General features: G+C 51.8%; 1 protein-coding gene across 1 annotated transcript in view; it reads right to left on the bottom strand.

Annotated features, from left to right (window-relative positions):
- Nucleotides 1-22903, bottom strand: part of Arhgef17 (Rho guanine nucleotide exchange factor 17) — a 58448-nt gene that overhangs the window by 14178 nt on the left and 21367 nt on the right. The window contains exons 2-3 of the mRNA XM_046441911.2: nucleotides 5973-6050; nucleotides 939-1121 (exon numbers count right to left, since the gene is read on the bottom strand). Coding sequence (XP_046297867.1) covers nucleotides 939-1121; nucleotides 5973-6050 — 261 coding nt within the window. The remainder of the gene's footprint in view (nucleotides 1-938; nucleotides 1122-5972; nucleotides 6051-22903) is intronic.

Raw genomic sequence — 22903 nt, 5'->3', positions numbered from 1 at the left:
ACCTAAACCTGGAAGTGCCAAATCCCAGAGAGTGGCCAGACTCTGGTATGGACTCCAGCCCCAACCAGTGGCTGGCACTGATCTAACCCTAGTCCTGACCCTGAGCTGGTGTTGATGCTGACTCAGATCTCACTAGGATGCCGGTACTGACTTCAGTCCCTCACGTGGATGCTGGTACTGACCTCAACCCCTATCTTTACCTGGACCCAAACAACTGCCCTGACCCTCATGTGGGCTTTGATGTTGACACGACCTCATCCTGACCAGCTCTTTTTTCTATCAGGCATTTGTATTTATTTTATTGATTGAAGTCCTGAGGATTGAACCCAGGGCCCTACACATACTAGGCAAGTGCTCTATTTCTGAGCTACACTCCCAGCCCACCATCAGGTATTACAATAATTGTAGCTAGCTCTTTGGCACTTACTGTGTGCTGGGCATTATTCTAAATACATTATATGTATCAACAACACTGTGAGGTAGGTACAGTACATTTTAAAGTTGATGAATATAAGCCAGGCGTGACAGGACATGACTGTAATCCCAGCTTCTTAGGAGACCAAGGCAAAAATTTTGCTTCCAAAAATTTTACAAATAGAAAAAAAATCATATCTATTTTGGAATGTGAATGTCATTTAATATGCTCGTTATGATGTGAAGTAGAGCCTTGAACCTAAAAGGATCTTAAAATGTCCCTAACTAGCCTACAAACTGATCTGGCCAGATAAGGTGACAGACCCTAGCTTGGACTGAGTACTTCAGTGTCACTAGGTGTGGCCACCTGCCTGGACCTTGATGCTGACCTTGAACTATGGCAGGAATCCCTGGGCCCCCAAGGGGGTCAGCCCAGGATACTGTCCTGGGATAGGGATCAGAGTCAGTGTCCATCCAGGGTGGGTAGGATGGGGGGGGGGCCTGGCAGCACACAGGGCACTCACCGATTGGACGAGCAAGGCCCCCACCTTCTGCTGGGCATGCCAGGTCTGCACACAGTGCCGCACCTCCTCCAGGAACTGTTCGTGGTGCTCCAGGAGCTCGGGGATCTGGTCAAAGATCTCGTCCACCAGTGATGGGTCACACAGCAAGGAGTTCTCTGGCTGCTTTAGCGGCTGCATGTAGCCCTGGGGGACCCACAGAGTCAAGGCATGTTCCTGCAGAGATGGCACCCCACACCACCTGCACAAGTACCAGGATGAGTGCACACAGAATCCTCTGGGCCTATGGCTCAGTGCCTTGTCTCCCACACCCCCCTCATAGACTAGGAGCTCCAGGGGGTAGGCAGACCTATCCCCATGCCTGCCCTCCTGCCCAGTCTAGGACCTGACACAAGATGGGATAAGGAGGATCAGGAAAGGTTTTCTGGATGCATGGACCTTAGAATAAGAAAGCCAAGAAGATTAGGGCTCTCTGGGAGAACCCCACACACTAATTCAGCAAATATTGAGCACTGAGTATGTGCTAGGCACTGTTCTAGGAATCGGGAGACAGCAGTGGACAAGAAAGACCCAAATCCCTGACCTGAAAGAGCTTACATGCAATCAGATAAAACACACCAAGAAAAGGAATAGGAAAAAAGTAAGTCATATTTCAATAAATCTACTTATCTTTAGGAAAGAAATTTTCTGCCAGTTAAATTATGATATGCTATCAATGCAGGAGAAACTCCGATTCCAGAGATGTTAAAATATGAATACCCCAGGTCCTAGAATCAATTGCATGTGTAATCACAAGAAGTTAAAAGGTGATATTTCCGTGCAGAAAGCAAAGCAGAAAAAAACAGAACCCCTGCCCCCCGGGGGGGAGTTCCTGGAGGCTTAAGTGACATTATCTGAACACTGCTTTAACAGGTTTCAGATCTGCTGGTCAGTCAGTGAGTAAAATTCCTGTTTTTCACCTCAACTATGCTTCAGTGGTGTTGCCAGAATATGTAGCTCAGCTCTGATGGAGAGGTTGCCCTCTACTGGCCCACACTGTAACTACAGGCAAAAGAAACAGGAGGGTGTTACTTGAAAAAGCATATGCTATGTTGCAATAACATTTATATTAAACATTTTTTAAAAATCTGGCTTGTTTTGTAAAACAAACTTGAGAAAGTCAAGCGCAACAGAATCCTCTTGACTGTCTGGGGATTCTGAAAAAGCTCACAGTGATGGAGAGGAGGCAGACAGGCAGCACCCCCGTCAGAGCTCTTTGGTCGGTGTGGGCCAGCACCTCGTCTGGGTCAGGATCACTGCCCTCCAAGGAACAGAAGCTATATTGTGCAGCTCTGGGTCCCAGAACCCCACAGAGAGGCAGGCACACAATGGGTGAAAAGAATAAACAGACTGAGAAGCCCACCCAGAACCAGTGGGTCAACGTCCACATTCACTCAACAAATGCCCCTGGGACACTACGGTAGGGGGAGCAGAGAAGTGAACTGTTACATAATATGCCAGAAGGGAGTAAATGCTCCAGAAAAAAAGAGTAGAGCAGAAGGGGTCAAGGGTGCCTGGAAAGGGGGAGCTTGGTCAGGGCACTCGGGAAGGGGCATTTCTTAGCTGAGTCTTGGGGTTGAAGATAGGCTCTGAGGGTGACAGTGACACCCAGAAGAAGGTGCAGCCTTAGGACCTGGCTCAAATCCCACCTTCTGGCTGCTCACCTGGGTACTTAACTTCTTTATTTTAAACTCCTGTCCTAGAGAAACAATACTAATCTATTTTTGTTGGCAGTTGTCAGTAGGAGTTTGCACAGGGGCTGCAAATCTCTATTTGAATATCATTATGCTTCAGCTAGTATAGTTTGTGCACTGGAGTGGGGACTGAGAGTCAGACTGACAGGGTTTCTTCTCTGGCTAGGGCACTTCCTAACTGTAACCTTGACACACTGCTTTGCTTCTCTGTGCCTCATCTTCATCTGTAAAATGGGGGTTATGGTGAGGGTGGTATCAATTACCTCACGTAAACTGCTGGGAACAGTGCCTGGCCCTCAATGAGCATCAGAAGTTACACCTGGCACATTTTGGAACGTCTGAGGCTTCATTTCTTCATTTGAAGAAGAGGATCACCATCTCTACCCAAAAGGTAACGTGAAGACTCGGGGCAACCTTGCACGGGCACATATGAACACAGGCAGAGCTACAGGCAGTTTCAAAATCACAAGCACACCTCTCCTCGTTCTGCACTCGTGGCAGCCACCACTCCCATCCCTGCTCTATAACGGGGCAACTGAAGTAAGTGGTTATGTCAGATGTTCCAGGTCACACAGGTACAGGCCAACAGGTGCAGGCAAGTTTGTGCACTGGAGCTGCACTCCAAACTCCTGGTGCCACCTCAGCCCTCCTTCCCACATTCCAGGGCTACCACTGCCAGTCTTTGGGTCCAGGTGACACCTTCCTGCCCAGCTCCACCCCCACCCCCCCACTTTCAGCTTGGCCATCTCCAACACACATCCTGCATGCCCTGAGCTTGCCCTGGAGGTGGGAAGACTCTCCCGGCCCTGCCGGCTCCCAGCTCTTCCCTGCACCTGCCTCTATCCACCAGTGGGCTTGAGTGTAACATTATCTTTTAACCTTTGTGCTGGGAGGTGGGAATGACTGGCTGCATTCTGTAGGTAAAATCAAAGCTCAGAGAGGGGATGTAATTAAGCCAGGTCATCCAGCAGTGGGCAAGTGACTCAAACCCTGGACTGTTTGACTCTATACTCTGCAACTCTTACCTACGGGATGGCAAAGGACCCTTGCAGTCCCTTGCACATCACACTTCTGCCTGGCAATCTGATGGGTCCCTCCTATGGCTTTCTTGTGCTTACAGGAGAGCCCAGTCCTTGCCCAGCAGCCCACAGCCCCCACATGGCCTAGTCCTACCTCCCTGCCAGCAGTCACACTGGTTTCTTCTGATTTCTTCACTGTACCCTTTACTCCTGCTATACCCTCTGCCTGGAACCATCCCCCCAGGGTCCCTCTCTGCTGAAATACTACTCACCTTTGTGTCTCTGCTAAACACCCCAAGCTCAGAAAAGCCTTCCCTGACCCCCCACAGGAAGGCAGACCCCATTCTGTATTCTATCTTTGTGCGCTTTTTAAAAAAATATTTTTAGTTGCAGATGGACACAATACCTTTATTTTATTTATTTATTTTTATGCAGTGCTGAGGGTCAAACCCAGGGCCTCACACATGTTAGGCAAGCACTCTACCACTGAGCCCCAGCCTCAGCCCCTGTGCACATTTTAAAATAAATAAATAAATAAATAAAAGCAATGTATTTCTGTGGCAAAATACACATAATAGAAAATTTACATTTTAACCACTAAGTGCAGTATAGTACATTCATATTAAGTATGTTCATACTGTTGTGTAAACATTACCACCACCCGTCTCCATAACCTCTGATCTTCCCTAACCAAAATTCTGTACCCACCAAACACTAAGTCCAAACTCCCTCCTTCCCTAGGCCCTGGAAACCACAATTCCACTTTCTGTCCCTAAGAAACTGACTACTCCAGGTACAGAAGTGGAATCACACAGTATCTGTCCTTTTGTGACTGGCTCACCTCGCTTAGCATAATGTCTCAAGGCACCTCTGTGTTGTAGCCTATGTCAGAAGTTCCTTCCTTTCCAGGCTAAGAAATATCCATTGTATATGTATATGCTCTCATAAACTTTTGCATCACCACATCTCATCATGTGTGATTTGTCTGGCTGGTGACTGCTGGTCTCTGCCATAGACCATGAACTCCAGAACACAGGTCCATATCATCTATGCTCATTGCTGAATTGCACCCCTCCCACTCCTGGCTGAAGAACACAGTGTTTGGTGCAAGACGGAGCTCGCTGCAGATTTACAGAATGAATGAGTGAACGAACACTGCGGATATTTCCAGGGCTCCACCTTCCCCCCTCTTCCTATCTGCCTGGGTGGCCTGAGCAAATTTATCCTTCATGTGACAGCAGGCTCCACTTCAGCATGTGCAGCCAGGCTCTGGGTCTCCCCAGACTCCACACGTCTAAACCTCCACTCACCATCCTGCCCCAGATGCATCCCTCTCCTGTGCGCTACCTTTCCCAGGCCAGGAACTCTGGCACAATGCTGGGCTCCCCTTCCTCTCCCCCTTGATCCCTGGCCTGATCAGCGGACCTTCTAAGTGTTTGGCCCCAGCTCTCCTCCTTGCAGCCTCTGCCTCTAGTGGCCCTGATCCTCTCCTGCCACTCACCTCCCTGACAGATAGACTTCAGAAAGCATGACTCAGGGCAGGAGCTTGGCCTGCTCAAGCCGTTCACTGATTCTCTAGGGCCTCTGGTGGAGTCCAGACCCTCCTCCTGGTGTTCAAGGCCACCACATTGTGGCTCCTGTGGGCTTTCACAGCCTCATCATAGAACCAACCCCTGATGTTCTGTGCTACCACGAAGGCTTCTGAATGCACAGGACCCTTTCGGACATGACTTTATACATGCTGTCCCTGCTACTGAGAAGTCTGCCCCTCCTCCAGGGATTCTTCCTTGACTCCACAAGGGGCAGGTGTCCTCCCTGCTTTTAGAATGCCCCATAAACTCAGGTATTGTCCCTCAGGGCTTTGAGGCAGGGCTCATCTCACTTGTTCTGGTGCCTCCTGAACCTGGAGCAGTGCCTGAGCCAGCAGGTGCCCAACATTTAGTTCCACTCAACGAATATTTTCCCAATCAATTACAAAAACAGAGGGGGCACACCAGTGGGAGTGCACGGCTCTGAGCTCAGGTCCAGGGCTTTTGGGGAATGTGTGGTGGGACTCTTGCCCTGGGGTGGCCTGGTCTGACCCCTTTCCATTCTCTTCTGCCCTGGAAGGGGCTTCCTCCTCCTCTGGGGTCGCCACATCCAGAGCTCTCCAAGGAAGGGTGGTGTGTCTCAGGGTCACAGCTCTCTGGCCTAGGCCCCTTGTCCTTGGCATGAGTTTGCTCCCACCTGTCCGAGGCCCCCCAGCCTCAGAAGGCTGCCCTTGGGGACTGCACTGTGGATCTCACCTGCATTAGGGTGCGCAGTGACTCCACATATGACTGCTCTGTGTCCAGCAGGGTCATAGTCACGTGCTTCCGCATGTCCTGTGGGGACAGGAGCAAAGTGTAAGCAGTGCCTTGTTCCCCTCAGACCCCATCACCTGCAACCACGCGCAGGTTCACCTGTAGCCCCAGAGAATACTCCACACCCTCTCCCTGGCCTTCAAGGCCTGCCCACCCCGGAGGGGCTCTAGGCTGTTTTCCAAAGCATCTTGGATCCTACTCTGTCAGGCCTTCGCTCAGGTGCTCGTCCTGTGGGAATTTCAAATGCACCCCTTCCCAGAGTTAGGTGACACTCTCCACCCCCACCCCATCCCCCCACTGCAGCTGTGGGCAGATTTGAGACCTTTGGTTTACTTCTTGGTTCCCTGATGGGCTCTTGAAAAGGACAAAAATATAAAAAGAAAAAAAAATCCATAAGTTTTCACATTTGCAAGAAAGATGCCTCTAGGCTCCCACCCACTCCAGCTACCAACTCCAAAAACCCCACTTTCTGGCTTAGTGCTCTGGGGACATGTCCCACCTAGCTGGGCTTCACAACTTCTCCTGGAGTTGACTCAGTCCCCCCCCCCCATACACACCCCCCAACCCCCCTGCTATAGGTAAAGACACTGTGGAACAGAGAGGTAAAGCTGGTGCCAGAGGTCACAGAGCTGGGTGGTGTCAGGGTTCAGTCACTGTCAGACAAAGCTGGATCTCAACTCTCTTAAGAGTTTACTGAGCCCTCTGAGACACTAGGCTGGGCATTTTATGTTGCCTAACACTCCTGATCACCCTGTGAAGTAGATGTCATTATTCTCCCAATTTTAAGAATGGGAAAAGGAGACTCAACCCCCAATGCTTCTATTCTGAAGGTCTGAATTAAAGTCCCCAAGGGGTTGTTCAGTCCCTGCATCCATACCCTGAGGGACAGGGTGCCCACCCCTGTCAGGATGAGCCCTGATCTGTGGGAAGGCTTTGCTAGAAGCCACTTGGGAATGTTGCCCCACCCCCACCCTGTGACTGAGCTTATCTGCTGCCTGCTCCACCGGTCCCTAAGCTCCTGGGCCACTTCTCCAGGAAGCTTTTCCAGATGACACCAGCCTCAACACCTTCCCTTTGCTTGTGAGGACTTCACTCTAGGATTCCTCCCTGACCCCTCTGAGTCCCTAGAATGGTCCTGGGGAAGACTCCCGATCTCTGATTTAGTCCCCCACTCCATTTTTCTCCCAAGTCTCAGCTTGGCCTTGCCTGAGACTCCAGTCCTTGAGACCTGCTGATTCAAGTGGATACTTTGCATGTGGTGATGTCAGGGTGGGTGTCCATGTCTGTGGCATCCTTCTATCCCTACCCTAGGGGCCCCTCAGGGTATGACTCAAGAAGCAGGGCTGCCCTGGTCACTGCTCTGCCCAGGGTTCCTATTGGCCTGGTGAACCTGAGCTCTGGGTCATCTGGCCTGCCTGTCCCATTCTTCACCTCTTGTGGCAAACTCGCCTCAGGTCCTCTCCTTCTGATATAGGGACTCAGAGGCTGTGTTTTACAATGAGACACCCAGAAACGTAAGCTCTCATGCTTGGAACTTGGTGGTGGAGTCTGAGGGACCCCCCTGAGGGAGGGAGGAGGCTGACTTGCCCCAGTCTTGCCAGTCCTGTGCCCTGATGTCCTCACCAGGCCCTGCCTCAGATCTCCCATGTACAACCAGACCAACTATCTTTTGTGCGTCAGAGGCCTTAAAAAAAAAAAAAATCAGAGCAGTCTGCAATCCCAGCTACTAGGGAGGAGGATCGTATGTTCAGGGGCCAGCCCAGGAAACATACAGACCCTGTCTTAAAATAAAAATAAAAAAATAAAAACCCAGGGCAGCTTCCAGTAGGAGGCCCACCTTGGGATGGAGTTCACAGCTTCAGGGGCAGAGGGATCTCCCATGGAAAGCCCCAAAAGTCTGCTCCTGTCTCCTGCCCCCAGTTTCTTGTTCCAACCTCATACAGGTGACATAGGTATTGTCACCTCCATAGTACCAATGAGTATAGTCTGAGACGTGACATAACTTGCCCAAGGTCACACCGCCAGTAATGGCACAGCCAAGACCAGAGTCTGTTCAGTCACCTCAAGCTGACTCCTAGGGCCCCAGAACCCCAAGTTCTCGCCTAGACTAATGGCACAGCTTCAGGCCACAGGGTTCCCAGTGCTGCCCTTCCTGGCTTCGTGACCTTGTGGTCACCTAATTGCCCTGTTTCCACACTCTCTTCTATGAAATGGAACTAATAATAATCCTCCATCCTGGCACTGTGAGAACACAGCAATGAGGACAGGCAGTGTCCACGCACGTGGCCTCACTGTTCACTCTCATTCCACCTCAGTGAAACTGAGCAGGGAGCTTCCTGACAGCAGGATGGCCAGGCAGGGCTCTGGGCCCCTCAGCCACCATCCCCTGCCCACGCCTCCTGGCAGGCCTGGCCCAACAGGCACAGTGAGGGTCACAGTCAGGGAGGCTTCCTGAGAGACAGGGCTGGCTCTGGGCCTGACAATCGGGAGGGCTGGGGTAACACAGGGAGGCTGACGCTGCAATGCCACTGTTCCCAGCTTCCTCCCTGCACAAAACACAGTAGGCTGTCACTCAGCTGTCAGGTAAAGGCACCGAAAACAAGGCCAGCTCCTTGTCACTGCATGGAGCGCACTTTTGCACGTGCTCAGACACGGGTGGAGTGCATGGGGTGGGGGGAGACCAGGGAAGCAGGAGACAGACAAGGCAGCTGTCAACCAGATCAGCAGGCCCACCTGTTCTGGGCGGGACAGCCCTGCAAGCCCAGCTTCCCTCCAGAGCCCCTCACCCCTCAGTGGAACCTTCATTACATGGGGCCCTGAAGTGGGGAAAGGGGAGGTGGGGACAAGGGATACAGCATGAAGACAGAGGGGGCCTCTCCTCCTAGTGGGACTGGGGCCATAAAAACCCAAAGGCACCCTGATGTACACAGCATGAAGACAACTAGATACTTATGCACAGAGGGAAGCCATAAAGGCAAGATACCCTTGCACAGAGACCAAAAATGCAGGAAAGCACCCAGCTGAGGACCAGGCCCTGCAACCCAGAGACCTGAGGCAGTGGAGAGAGAGACACACAATACAGCACAGCATCAGGATGACAGGACCTCTGACCCCACTGGATCCAGAGTGGACAGGGGAGACATGGCAACAGCCCTGGATGCCTCCCCTTCCTCCACACTGAGCCAGGAATCGGGACACCACCTTTCCTACTGCAACATGGCATCTCCGAGGTCCAGCCAGGAGAGGATGACAAGGGGAATGCAAAGCTGCTGCCCACCAGACATGCATATACCTGGGGGTGGGTTGAGGATCAACAGAAGGCTCAGGAGAAGGAGGCTGGAAGACCTTCCGGATCCTGAGCCTGTGGACCCAGGATACCCCGGCAACAAATCTGCTTCCATGCTGACCCACTTCACAAGCTGAGTGCCATCAGGCCTTGGCCCTTAGCGCCCTGCCAACCACACCACCTGGTAGGACTCCTCACCTTCCATCTCCTTGCCCTCACTGTAGATCATAGGCCCCACACCCAGTGGCCAGACGGGTGGATGACTGCGAGCCAATATCTGCCCATAACTCCCCCAATCCCCTCCGCGGAGGCCCAGGTTCCTGGCTGCCCCTCCCCCTTCCCGTACCTGGGCCTCCCCTTGCTCCTCGGCGTCAGCACCGCTGCCGCCCCCGGGCTCCCCGGCGGGCTCCCCGGAGGCGGCGGCCGGGCCCAGGTCGCGCATGTCTTCCAGCGCGATGGTGAACTGGGCCAGGGTCTTCACCATCTGCAGCATGCGGCCGGCCCGCCGCCCGAGCGGGAGCGCCGGCGCGAGCGGGGGATGGCGCGGAGGCTGGGCCCCCTTCCACCCTCGCTCCTCCGCTGTTCAGCCCCGCCGCGGTGGCGGTGGCGGTGGCGGTGGCGGTGCCGGTGTCAGTTCCAGCGTCAATGTGAGCGCGGCGGCGCTGCCGGCGGTGGCGCTGCGGCCTCCTCGCGCAGGGAGTGCGCCGGCGAGCCCCACGCGGCGCCGCTGGGGGAGGGGTCCCCGCCCTCGGCCCCCCTCCCGCCTCGGCCCTCTCCGCGCCGCCCCTTCTCCCACAGCACGCCCAGAGCGTCGGCACCTCGCACCCGCCGCGCCCCCACGCTGCACTGACCGCTCGCAGGCGGTACCCCTCAGAACACAAGTCACTCACGCCTGTGGACAAAGGCGAGCATATGCGGCGACACGCACTCTTCGTCCATACTGGTCCCAGTGCGGGCACTCATGGAAGCCAGATTTACACCCCCCCACCACACACACACACACACACACACACACACACACACACACACACACACGGGCACGCACATACCTTCACAGAACAAGCGGATATGCAAGGAAAGCTGCCCTCTGGGCGTGGTCCTTGTGCACGATGGGTCAGAGAGGAGTGTCCTCACATCAACATATAGTTCAGGTGCCATACCGACCTGAACCCTGATACACAGGGTTTGACCCATTCCTGCACACAGTGGCACTCGCTTCCCTGTTTCCACAACCATGGCAGACAGCACAGAAATAGGCACCCATGGCAGGCAGAGACAGGTAGGCCTGTGTGTAGCACATACACATCCCTGGAAACTCCACACTGGTTAAAGGCCCAAGGGAGGAGCACTTGAGTGTGACAGAGGGGGATTACCACTGAAAGGGTAGTGGTACCTACCCCACCCCATCAATTTGGTCTCTGCCCTGTAGCTAGCACAGTTCTGAAGAATTCCAGTGCCCTCACCCTCCGCCAGTGAAACCCCACTGGGAAGGGACTCTGGCACTTACATCCCTCACCCCTCTACTGGACTGTGCTCCCAGATATCTCCAAGCACAATCATCAGGGCCTGCTTTCTCAAATCCCAACATCAGGCCAGATCCAATCCCAGACCCCCTCAAGCAGGACTGAGGGTGGGGGGTGGTCAACTCTATTTTTGTGCCAGCTCCCTTACCCCACTGGGAGTGGTTTCTGATGCAGCCTGCAGTGGTGTCTCAGCCCTGGCTAACTTCACCTCTCTCCATCTTGGTACACTGGGGGCTCCCACACTCACCAATCTCCCAGGTGTCTCCTCTCCCAAGCCTGCTTCCCCTGGGTTTCCTGTGCAGTGGGGGCATCCTGACCTCACCACCCAAACCAGGCACATCAGTGCTTGTACCTCAGTGGCAGAGCACTGCCCACTCTCTTGATATGCCACAGCCACTTCTGTTTTGCTTGCTTTTTTGTGGTACTAGGGATTGAACCCAGGGGTACTCTATCATCCCCAGATCTTTTTATTTTTATTTTCATTTTTCACTGAGACACTCCCATTCAGCCCTCAACCAGGCGGATCCACACTCCATGCCAATCCAAGGCAATTATTCTTCACCTTCTAAAAGGGCCAGCCACAGGCCCGGGTAGTATAGGCCTTCTCAGAGTCCAAAATATCCAACACTGCAATTTTAACTCTCCAAAAAGGCAATCCCCCAAAAGGCCAAGAATGAAGACAGGCACAGAGAATTCCATGAGAGTAGCAAGATGAAAGCCAGCGTCACCCCTACAAGCAGGCAATCCCAGGATAGTTCACACAGCACAGACAAGAGTGGGAGCTGCAGGGGGCTGTGCTGAGGGTCAGAACCTATTACCAAGAGGTGTCAGGAAACCTGTGCTACATAAATGAAAGAGCAATCTGTGACTTCACCTGTCTTCCTTGGGTCACCCTAGAAGCCTGGCTCAGAATAATTCAACTCAATTTGTAGAGTGAACAAATGATGGAGTGAAAATGTGCTCTGTGGTACCCCCTTCTGGCCTCTCTACAGCACCGGTCTCAAAGTGCAGCTCCTGGACCAAGGGCTTTGGCATCTCCTGGGAAGGTGCTAGAAATGCACATTGCCCCCACCATGAGTCTGAACCACTGGGGGTAAGGTCCAGCAATCTGTGCTTTACCAGCCTTTTACAAGATCCTGAGCCTGCCAATCCTAAGGCAGGAGGCCCTTGCCAAGCACCCTCTGCTCCTGAGTGGCAGAACCAAAGGTCCTCTAGGAGGGCCCCAAGCCCCCTTCTGATAGTTTGGAACCAGAAATCCAGTGAGCCCACCTGCTTTTATGGCTTGCAGTCACTCCTGGCAGCACACCAGCTCCTCATCTTCCTCCTCCCAGGGCTGTGCATTGTGGGGAGGGTCTGGATTAGCCAGATCAGTTGACTGAATGGGTCTGGAGAGGAGGATGACTGCCCCATGTCCAGAACAAACAACCAGATCTCACAGATAACTCCACACGAGCACATACACCTGTGGCATGAGGACCCCACTCTGGCCACTGTGAATACTTAACCCACATTTTGGTCACTTGGGGTACTAGTGCTGGACTAATCAGAATACCTCCTTCCTTCTGACCCCTCTTAAGCTCTCCAACCCTGGGCCTCAGTTTCCTCTCAGTGGTTGGGAGGACTGCGTAGCTCGGGGTTCTTACAATGGCATATCCATTCCCTCACCAACTCCAGCAGGGATGACTCCATGTTTTCTAGGTTCCAGGAGCTTCCAGACGACCTTAGGGCTTCTCTCATAGGGCTTAATAGCGGGCCATCTTTGCCTGGGGGAAAGCATTCATCAGAGGAGGTAGGGTTTGAACAAGGTCCTGAGGCCAAAAGATCCAGAGGCATGAGGAAGCCAGAAGCAGAGTTCACTGGAGAACCTTGCCCAGGAAGGGGGCAGGACTTGGTGCCAGAGGCGCTGCTGCCTCATTAAGGATGGCTAATTAGATCCAAGCCTGTTGCCTTGGCAACTGGGGTGCTGACGGGGGCAGGAAAATGAAAGGAAGCTAAACGAAGGAATAGCAGCACACAGTGGCTGAGTCAGGGTCTGCAGGGATAACCCCACAACAGCACAGGCTGTCAGAGCCCTTCATATGAGGTCAGTTAGGGTGAGGCTGAGGGCGCCCCATGCAGGCATGGTTCTGCTGTCCCTCTGAGTGCTCCTCTGGAGGCTGATTTCAGATTCCCTTTTGGGTGTCTGCAGTTTATAGAATAGATCTGGCTCAGAACAGTTATGCTAAGTGTACAAAGGGTTGGTGAAGGCCTGCAGGCCTCCTCTCCTTACCCACACCACAGCAGACATCCCCTCCTCACCAGCACTTCCCTCCAATGCTCCTTAGGCAGGGAAGGCAAAAGACAGAGAGGAGGAAAGGGCCCTGCTCCCTAAGGCCACTCAACTCCAGGAGAGACAGGCCTGGCACTCCAGCTCTGTGGGACCACCCTTCCACCAGCCTGGGGGAACCATGTACCTCACCCCTAACCTGCTGACAACTTCCCCATCTCCGGGGGATTCTGCTATGCTTACCTGCCTCCAGTCACACTGCCCACTCTGAGCCCTGCCAAGACCCTGCATCTGGTCACTGGTCACTTGAGGTACTAGTGCTGGACCAATCAGGGGACCAATGATGACAAAAGCTGGACACGGGATGGACGGTAATGGCTGAACAGATGAAAGGATGGAATGAGGATAGATGAATAAATACTACATGGATGGATGAGCAGATGGATGAATCAATGACAGAGGAACACATGAAGGGCTGCACAGATACATGGTTCAATGGATGAGCAGCTACTTTAATTTTTATTTTATTCATGTGTTGATTAGTTCAATAACTATTTGTTTAACACCTATTACGTGCCAAGCACTATTCTGGGGATTTAAAGATAAGAGACCTATGTCCCACTGAACACCACAGTCTAGGTAGGAAGACATGAATTAAGAAAGAAATGTCGAGAGGGCTGGGGGCGTAGCTCAGCGGTGGAGTGCTTACCTAGCACGCCCAAGGCCCTAGGTTGGATCTTCCCCACCACATAAAATAGATAATATGAAGGTATTGTGTCCAATTACAACTAAAAAATAAATATTTTTAAAAAATGTATTTCTTTAGTTGTAAATATTTATTTTTTAGTTGTAGTTGGACACAATACCTTCATATTATTTATTTTTATGTGGTGCTGAGGATTGAACCCAGGGCCTCGAATGTGCTGAGCGCTCTATCGCTGAGCAACAACTCCAGCCCCCTAAAGAAATATTTTAAAAAATGACAAAAGAGGGCAGATTGTGAAGGAGACATGCAGTTCTGGAAAGCAAGTCTGTGGGTGGGTGGGGTCTCCAGCCTTTCCCATTTGTCCAGCTTTCTGTAAGTGTTCATCAAGAGCGTTATTAGACCCCAGAACTGCCCTAATTGGAACATGGCAGGAGCTCTCATCTCAGAACACTTGCCATCACCAATGGTGTCTGAACAATCTTCAGGGGGCCATGTACCTGCTATTGCTTTGTATGCCCTGGCTCCTTAAACACCATAGCAGCCCTACAGCAAGGGCTCTATTATCATTAGGCTCCCATTTTACAAATCAGGAAACTGATGTGTAGAGAAGTCACCTAGCTGGTAAGGGTTAGGACCCAGCTGGCTGCCTCCAGGACCAGGTTCTTAAGCCCACCCCCCTGGGGGATAGCCCATCACCACCTCCCTGACATCTGGCATTCAGCTGAGCATCTCAGCCTCCCTAACCTTGAGAAGATGGTAGCCATTCTCCAGTCTCTTTTGTTCCAAGAGAGTAACATATACAGGCTCTTCTGACTCAAGAAGGCTATAGAGGTAAACAAAATACTGTTCACAGGCAATGCCAGCATCAAGGAGGATCATCTTCCCTGGGAACCCAGCCTTGGCTGATGGCCCAGACAGGCTGTCTGACCCCATCTATGTCCATAAGCTTGGAGTTGGTACTGGATGTTCCTAACCTAATGGGCCATCCATTTCACTGATGGCTGCTGCCTCTTTGGGTCCCCAGGCTCATCAATGAAACAAAAATTCCCAAAGAGGGACTTCTTTGTATTGAGATAAAGAAAACAGTCTCTGGAGTTTATACAGCTCAGGCTCTGGGTATGACCTTGGGCAAAACACCTCACTTGTTGGGGCCTCAGTCTCCATCAGTTCCTGGAGAAACTTATCCTCCCATATTCCCTCCTTCCCCTGGTCTCCCCTCATCACGTCCTCTTCCTTCCAGACCCTCCCTTCTGAAAGGACAGACCTCTGAAGACTATGCAGAGTTCCCAGGCCTCACAGGCAGCTGGAATGGAAGTGGTCACACAACAGGGCTCCCTGGGAACTGGCTGCTCTGTGTACCCCACAACTCTGGCTTTGAGAATGGGAAGCAGAGGTTCAGGGCCTAAGGTGCCTTAGGCCTTTCCTGCTATGGGACCACTGCCCTGCATGCATGGGTCTGTGCATGTACTTGGGACTATGAGTGACACCTCCACATGTCTGTGTATGTCTCTGTCAGTGGTTATCTGTGGATAGGGAGCTGCACAGTGGTCTGAGGGTAGCAGTCCATGTGGTTCTATGGCAGAGGTACAAAGTATAAAAGGGCCACTTCAATAATGATCAAAAATAGCTATTGCTTACTTACCAAGCACTTACTATGTGATAGGCATGGATTAAATATTTCATATCATTTTTATTTTTTCCTCACAATTAGCCCAGTTAGGTGTGGCAGGTGATATTTTTCAAAGATGGCTACCACAATATTGTCTGTCCCACCAACTCTTCTTACGATGTGGTGTTGACACTCTTCCCATACAGTGATAAGATTTAGGTTTCCTCCACTGAGACTAGATGGATCTTTATGGCTGCCTAGACCATGGAGCACAGCAGAAGTGACATTATGGGGCATCCCAAGTTAGGTCACAAAAATGCTGTGTGTTCTACCTCCCTGTCCTGGCTTGTGCATTCTTTAAGCCAGGTTGGGAGGAAGCCCAAGCCACATGTAAGAATTCCAGCCAATAACCTAGTAAATGTCCCAGGCAAATGCCAGATTTAAGTGGCAGACTTGTGAGGATGGAGGATGCCTTTGAGAGGATTCCAGCCCAGCACTACCTGACCAAGGTGCATGACAGTCTCCCAGTGAGAACTGAGGCTCAGAAAGGAGGCGCCAGAGTCATGTGCAGACAGTAGGTGGCAGAGCTGGGATATGAACCTAGGATCTTTAAGGTGCCGGTAATAGAAATGGTACAGCAAGTGATTTCTGCATAGACCCAGATTACATCTATTGGCCCAGAGGGGTCTAGCTGGAACCTCAGCATCAGCAGCACTAGAAAGCATCACCACCTCTTTTAGAAACCATCCCTGATGGCTGAAAGGAGGACTGAGGGGGCAGTTTTCACCCTTTCTGCTGGAGCTCAGACCCAGCTCAGGCAGCCAAACCAGGTTGGCCCACCTATCAGCCCAGAAGAAACACCTTCTGGACCTCCAGGTATGAAGTGTCAATTCCCCATCATATCCTTGCTGGGGACTTGACTTACTCCTATAGCTGGTCAATGTTTAGCGAGGTGCTATTTTCCAAGTATTCTTTCACTGAGTCCTCACACCAATCCTCTGAGTGTGTTCTGTCATTACCATTTTACAGATGAGGAAACAAAGGATTTAGAAGTGAAGCAACTTAAACTGAGAGTTGACCCCAAGTAATTGGCATTAGAGAAAGTAAGTGACTCTACCAGCGTCACAGAGCACCTAAATAAGGAGTAAAGCCAAGCCTCGAATTGGGAAATGGAGGTTGTATTCTCTTCCCTGGATGGCTGGAAAACAGAAAACAGGAGGAGGGTCTCAATGTCTACCCCTCCACACACAAACCAAGTATAAGATCAAGAAAAGCAGAGACCAGGTCTCAACATACATAGGTGCACAATACGTAGGAGACCACCTTGCTCTGTGACTAGTTAAGTTGCTGTCCCCTCTAAGGTTGTTTTCCCTTCTGTAAACAAATGGGGGAGGAGGGAAGGTTCAGGGGGGTTCTAAATTTCCCACCAGACTCCAGGGAGGGAGGTAAGGTCATGCCCAGGAATTGGGACTGACAGTTTGACCTTTCCCAGATTTCCGGGCAGGATCAAACTTTCTGGAAGTGAGAAAGCTGGGGCTTCAGGAACTGCACTTCTGCCAGACGCCGACAGGTGGCAGCAGAGGCCCGCGTGGCCAGGGCTGTGGTGCATGTGTTTTGAATTTAACTCCAGTCCTTTTTTCATGTGGGTTTTCCCCCTTCCTTTCTTCTCTGTCACCCCGCCCTCCTTAATTTCAAGAAGTTACAGCTGGACCTTCTAGGCTGAGAAGGAAAAGTTTCCTAACCTCACAGATAATAGCCAGAAGCAGGAGGTGGGGGTTGGGAGATTTGGTTAGACCCCAACAGATGTGAGAAACATCTGAGGAGCTAGTAATCTCTGATTTTAATCATCTTCTCAGCCCAAGAGGCTGGGGCTGCACCCCCACTTTATAAGCAAAAAAAAAAAAAGAAAGAAAAGAAAAGAAATCCAGTGTCCAGTGTGAGGGGCCAGATTGTCCTACCCTTGTCAGTCTGTGTGTGTGTGTAGGGGGAAGACAGGGACAACTTTGGGGAGCCAATGAAGCCTAGGGTGGGAATTGCTAAATCTGGCAACCCTAATTTAGAGGATCCCAGGAAATGCACCCCCCCACCACATTTCTGCCCTCATACTGGTCTGTCCCGTATATTCACCTTGGTTCAGAACCTCTGGGTGACATGGCCTCCAGGAGCCCTCTCCTCCAAGCTCTAAAAATTACTTCATTAAAAGGTCTAAGCCTTGCTCAGCAACAAACACCACACAGGGAATCAGGATCCATATGGTATGGGCCTGGCACCACCACCTCTGGCTGAGAATATCCTTCCCTCAGACTCAGTTTCCTCTCCTGAAAAGTGGGAAAACACCTTCTGCTCAGTAGGTGCTCTGGAAAAGAAGGCCCTCTCCCTTGCCTTCACTCAGGCCTAGCATGCAGGGAGGCTGGCGAGGGGTCGTGGGAACGGAAGTTTCTAAGGTCTGTTTCCAGCCCCTCCTGTTCCCTCCCTCCCTCAGACCCAGGCACACAGGGTGGGGGAGCTTCATTTGTGTGCATTGTTGGGTGAAATGGGGTGTCCTGCCTCTGGGGCGGAAGATGACTCACTGGGCCCTGAGCCAGGCACCCTGGGAAAGGCCAGGCCAGCCTCAGGCCAGAGCCCCAGGGAGCCGAGCAGCAGGGAGTAGGGGCACATGGCCTGCCTGAGTTGTTGATAAATCCTGGGGGCTCTCGGAGACTGCAGCCAAAAGAGGCCTCATTCCCACTTTGCACAGGCCAGAAATTCTTCCCCTCAAGCCACCAAAGGTCCAGGGAAGCTTCAGGTGGAGTGAGCTTCCACCAGCCTGCTTCTCCGCGCTCCCAGCCCCTGCACAGCCAGGCTGGTCTCTTTGCTGCCCAACGCCAGGCTCACCCCCACCTTGGCACCTTTGCAGGCTGTTCCCCTGCCTGGGCTGCCTCCTTGCTCCTGGCCCCATCTGAATCCCATCTGACTTTGATGCTCTGCCTCTTCTAGGAAGCCTCTTGAACCCTCTGCCCTCCCTACCTTAACCTCAGTAACTGTCCCCACCACAGACCAGGGTAGCAGCCAGACACCCTGGGACAGATCCCTAATCAACATTCTTTTTGACATACTTCAGACCCACAGTGTGTCAGCCTTGCACTCAGCAGGCTGCCTGGAGCACAAGGGGACACATGATGAAGTCTGTGAGTTCTAAAAGGGAGGGGGCCTAGAACAGAGCCCAGCCTTAGACGGTGCTCAGCACACAGTGAATTTGTGGATGAATGAAAGCAAGTGCCAGTAGAATCAAAGTGCCCAGCAAGTCTACCATGTCCATGTTCAACCCTCCCCTAATGGAGAGGCAGAGAAGGGGCCATTCCTTCCCACAGGACACATGGGCACAGAGACCCAGAGAGGAAAGTGTCTCATGACCCCAGGGCAGCAGGCAGTCGGCTGAGCCAGAAATGGGCCTCTGGGGCTCCACTACAACTTATCCAAGGGAGTCCAACCAGCTGGGATGCACTGTGGCCTTACCTTCCCTACAACAATCCTGTTCCAGGACCCAGGGGACACACCTGAAAAGGAATAAGTTCTATCCTTCAGTCAGTGACTCTAGCCCTGGACCGATGACCCTAATCCAACCCAGAGCCCAGAAAAGTCCCCTTCTATCATATTAAACCAGCCTGGGGTAGTCTCAATGCTCAGGGCCAGTGACCAGGCCCTGCTCAAAGATGTCTCCACCCAGCCTGCTGTCACTGAGCCTGGGCTACACTGGCAGAAGTGGTCTCTGCCTCTGGTTGATCAGTGGGAGCTGGGGCTTCAAGGCCTCACTGTACTTTACCCATAACTGGTGACCAGCCCTAATTCCTGGACAGTCACTCTTGAGTGTGTGTGCACATCTGAGTGTACACATGCACACACCGTAGACAACATGATTCACAATTCAAGGTCAGCTCAAAACCAAGGTTTCACCCTCCCAAAGGCCGCCCACTACCTCCAGCAAGGCACCTGACAGCTTGACAGCCCCTCCTTTTCTGAGCTTCTGGAGCTGCAGCCCTAAAACCTCAGAGTCCCTGTAGTTTTGCTGTTGTGATTGTTGACAATAAGTGGCCCAGTCACCCAGCATCTTAAAATTCACAACACTTTCAGGACATAATCCCATGAGACCCCCAGTAACTCTGGGGAGAAACCAAGGCTCAGTGACGAGTCATAACTTGCTCAGGTTCTCAGGAGTAAGCAGTGGAATCCCAGCCGTGCCACTGACTGGATTGTGGGGTAAATCACTTAACCTAGCTAAGCCTGAGGACAGAAAGAGAGCAGAAGCCTAAAAATAGTAGCTTCATCTATTGAGGGATTCCTCAGCCTGCTTACTAAGCGCTTTACAGGTGTTTATTTTAACCTCAAAATAAGCTCCTGGCTCCTCCTCAAAATAAGCATTACCCTGCTCTGTGAGGAGGGTAAAGAGGCAGGAAAGGTAAGTACCTTGCTCAAGGTCAAGCAGAAAGAATTCCTGCCCCCAGGAGACCTCAGGTGGAATAGGGGTCAGGATGGCCACATCTATCCACAGTGCCAGGAGGGGGGCTTGCAGTCAGGAGCAACCCTGAGTGTCCAGGCTGCCAGGCTGCCATCATAGGGAGTCTGCCCTTGGCCTCTTCCAACATCCAACCATGGGGAGGGCCAGCAAGTCATGGCATTTACAGGAATCTTCAAAATGCCATGGGGAAGGGTTAGGTGTAACATCCAATGTCAGATCCAAGAAGCATGCTTATTGCACTGAGTGTCATTTGAAAACACCCCCCCCACCCCCAGAAAGCCTGGAAGAAAATACACCAGAACATTTAACAATGAACAGGGAATCTGGAATAAGGAATATAAAGCCAGAGACCACTTTCCATTGATGGCTGGCAGGCCTCCAGGAAGTCCACATCTGTGCCTCAGTCTCCTCACCTATAAAGTAGGGAATGTTTTGGGCTTACTTAGCACAGTGCCTGGAACACAAGAAGTGCGAAATAAATACTGGCTGCTACAAATAGGATTGTGTTATGTTAGTAGTAAGATTCTTTCTTTGTGGTACTAGGGATTGAGCACAGGGAAACTTGACCACTGAGCTAAGTCCCACATTCTTTTTTATTTTGGGTCTCACTAAATAGCTCACCTCAAACTTGTTATTTCCCTGTCTCAGCCTCTGGGATCGCTGGATTACAGATGTATGCCACTGCCCCCAGCTGTTACAAGATTCTAAGATTCTCTTAGAAGCAGACTATCTCAGGGGTTGCCTAGACTAGTCCCCTCCAAGGACTGGCATGGCCGGCAACCCTTGCTTGTATACCCCAGAGTTGAAAAGCTCGCCTCCTTCAATGGTCCCGTGGGAGCTCTTTCCACTCTGGGAAGTCTGCTTGGGAGAAGCCCAAGCTGGGCTGGACACCCACCCCCGCCCCCCCACCCCCGTCTCTGGGAGGCCTTAGCATTGGATGACAATGACCTTGCACAGGATCTTCCTCCACCTCCCATTCTGAAATACTTTGGTCTCAGACTCTCCTATGGGATGATTCACCAGATGAGAGATGGGAGTGGCTTTTTGGGTGGCTCTAGTCTGGAGCCCAGGTGACCCCCTCCCTCCCTCCCACTCTCTTTCCCTCCCACTCTCCTTCCCTCCCACTCTCCTTCCCTCCCACTCTCCAGGATAACAGAGTAACCTTTGCTGACAGTACTTTCCATTTTCTCCTTTGGAAAACAAATGAGAAACCGGCTGGGTCTGCCCTACTCCCCACCCCACCCCCAACTCTCCAGTCCCCCAGGGGTGGGAGGCACTCTCAGCCTCCTCTCCTGGACAACAGGCCTGGTAGAGAACCCCAGAGGAGGGGCCCAGTGAGCTGGCTGTTGCCATGGCAATGGCAGTCCTGGAATTTGACCACTGGGGCCTAGGAGTGGGGGTGGGGAGTTGGTACAGGCCATGCTGGGGGCAGAAAGGAAGGTCCAGAGGCCCAGGAAAGCCAAAGAGCAAGGCAGGGTAGGGGTCCAGGGCCCTCCATGGTCTCAGATTTCCCATCTGTAAATGGGGAAGAGGCATGGACCTCAAGATCTCCCTTTCTAGTAGCTAACTGACTGGGAGGCAGCTAAGGCTGGATAGGGAACCCATGGGACAAGGACTCACCTGAAGTCAGGCAAATCCAGGGCATTGCCATAACTAGATTGTGGGGAGTGGTGTGTCCTCTCTGGCATCCCCAAGGAGAGGACAAGGGTGCAGGCTTATGTGTACCCCAGAATGGCAATGGCTGGCTAGGTCCACAGTCCTGAGATGGCAGATGATGTACCCATTCCCTGTAACCTCTAACACTCTTGGATCCAGGGGGCTGGCAGAGGGCCTGCCCCATGCACCTGCTGAGCCAAGCTGCAGTGGGTATTTTAAAGGCACCTGCCCCTCTTCACCTTCCTGCCTGCCCACTCCACGAACATAGAGAATTCAGCAGTTAACTCTCCATTTACTTTGGTCAAGCCTGATCCAAAACCATCTTCTGTGCCCCCAACTCTGGGACAGCTCCTTCTTCACAGTCAGCCCTGAGATCAGGGTGATGTCCAGAGCCCCTTCCAACTATGATACCAGAGGGCCAGAGAGGAGATGGGACTTGCCCAAAATTACGCAACACAAACGAAGAGTTTGGGGACTCTGTACCACTAGCCTGGGCCCCCATCTCCAAATGCCACCAAGTTCTTCTGACACCACCCCAGCTCCTTCTCCTCATTTCTCTGCCACTAACCCTCAGAAGCCACAGCCTCACTCCCTTCTGCTGACCTTCACACCCATGTCAGAAAGATACTACAGTTGTGACCAAGGTGCTCCTCTGCTTAAAACAGCAGCCATTTGGGAAAACAAACAAACAAACAAAAAAACAAAGTTGGAGCCATAATTCACACTACAACCCAGGATAAATTCCAAATAGATGCAAAATTTAAATGTAAAACAACATAAAATACCAGAGGAAAAACACGGCAGCATTGCTTTATGGCCTTAGGCAGGGGAAAGGCTTTCTGATCATGACTCCAAACCCAGGAGCCATAAAATAACAGCTTGATAAATCAGATCACATAAAAACGAAACCTACATCGCAAAAACATACCATAAACAAAGTCAAAAAGTCAAGTGACAAATCAGGAAAACATGTGCGGTTCATAACCTGGACAAAGAATTAATGTCCCTAAGATTTAAAGGGCTCCTAGAAAAAGATGAAACAAAAAGGCAACAACCAAAAAAAAAAAAAAAAAAATAGAAGATCAGAACCATGCACAGGAAAGGACACTCTAGATTACTCAGCATGAGATAAATGCAAATTAAAATGCACAGAGATATCCTTTCGCACTTCTCAGACTGGGATCTGAATATCCAAAGGTCTGAACTGTGAGGTTGTGGGGAAACCTCTCTTGCACCAAAATGCAAAGTATACACATCCTATGTCTCATCAATTCCACTCCTAAGGAGTGACCCTTGTAGAAAGTGACAGATGCGTGAAACACTTGGTCACTGC

The sequence above is a fragment of the Marmota monax genome, unplaced genomic scaffold (assembly GCF_021218885.2).
Source record: "Marmota monax isolate L192 unplaced genomic scaffold, Marmota_monax_Labrador192_F-V1.1 WCK01_AAM20220418_F8-fsc00068, whole genome shotgun sequence".
Lineage (NCBI taxonomy): Eukaryota > Metazoa > Chordata > Mammalia > Rodentia > Sciuridae > Marmota > Marmota monax.
This window is presented reverse-complemented; position numbering and strand designations above follow the sequence as displayed.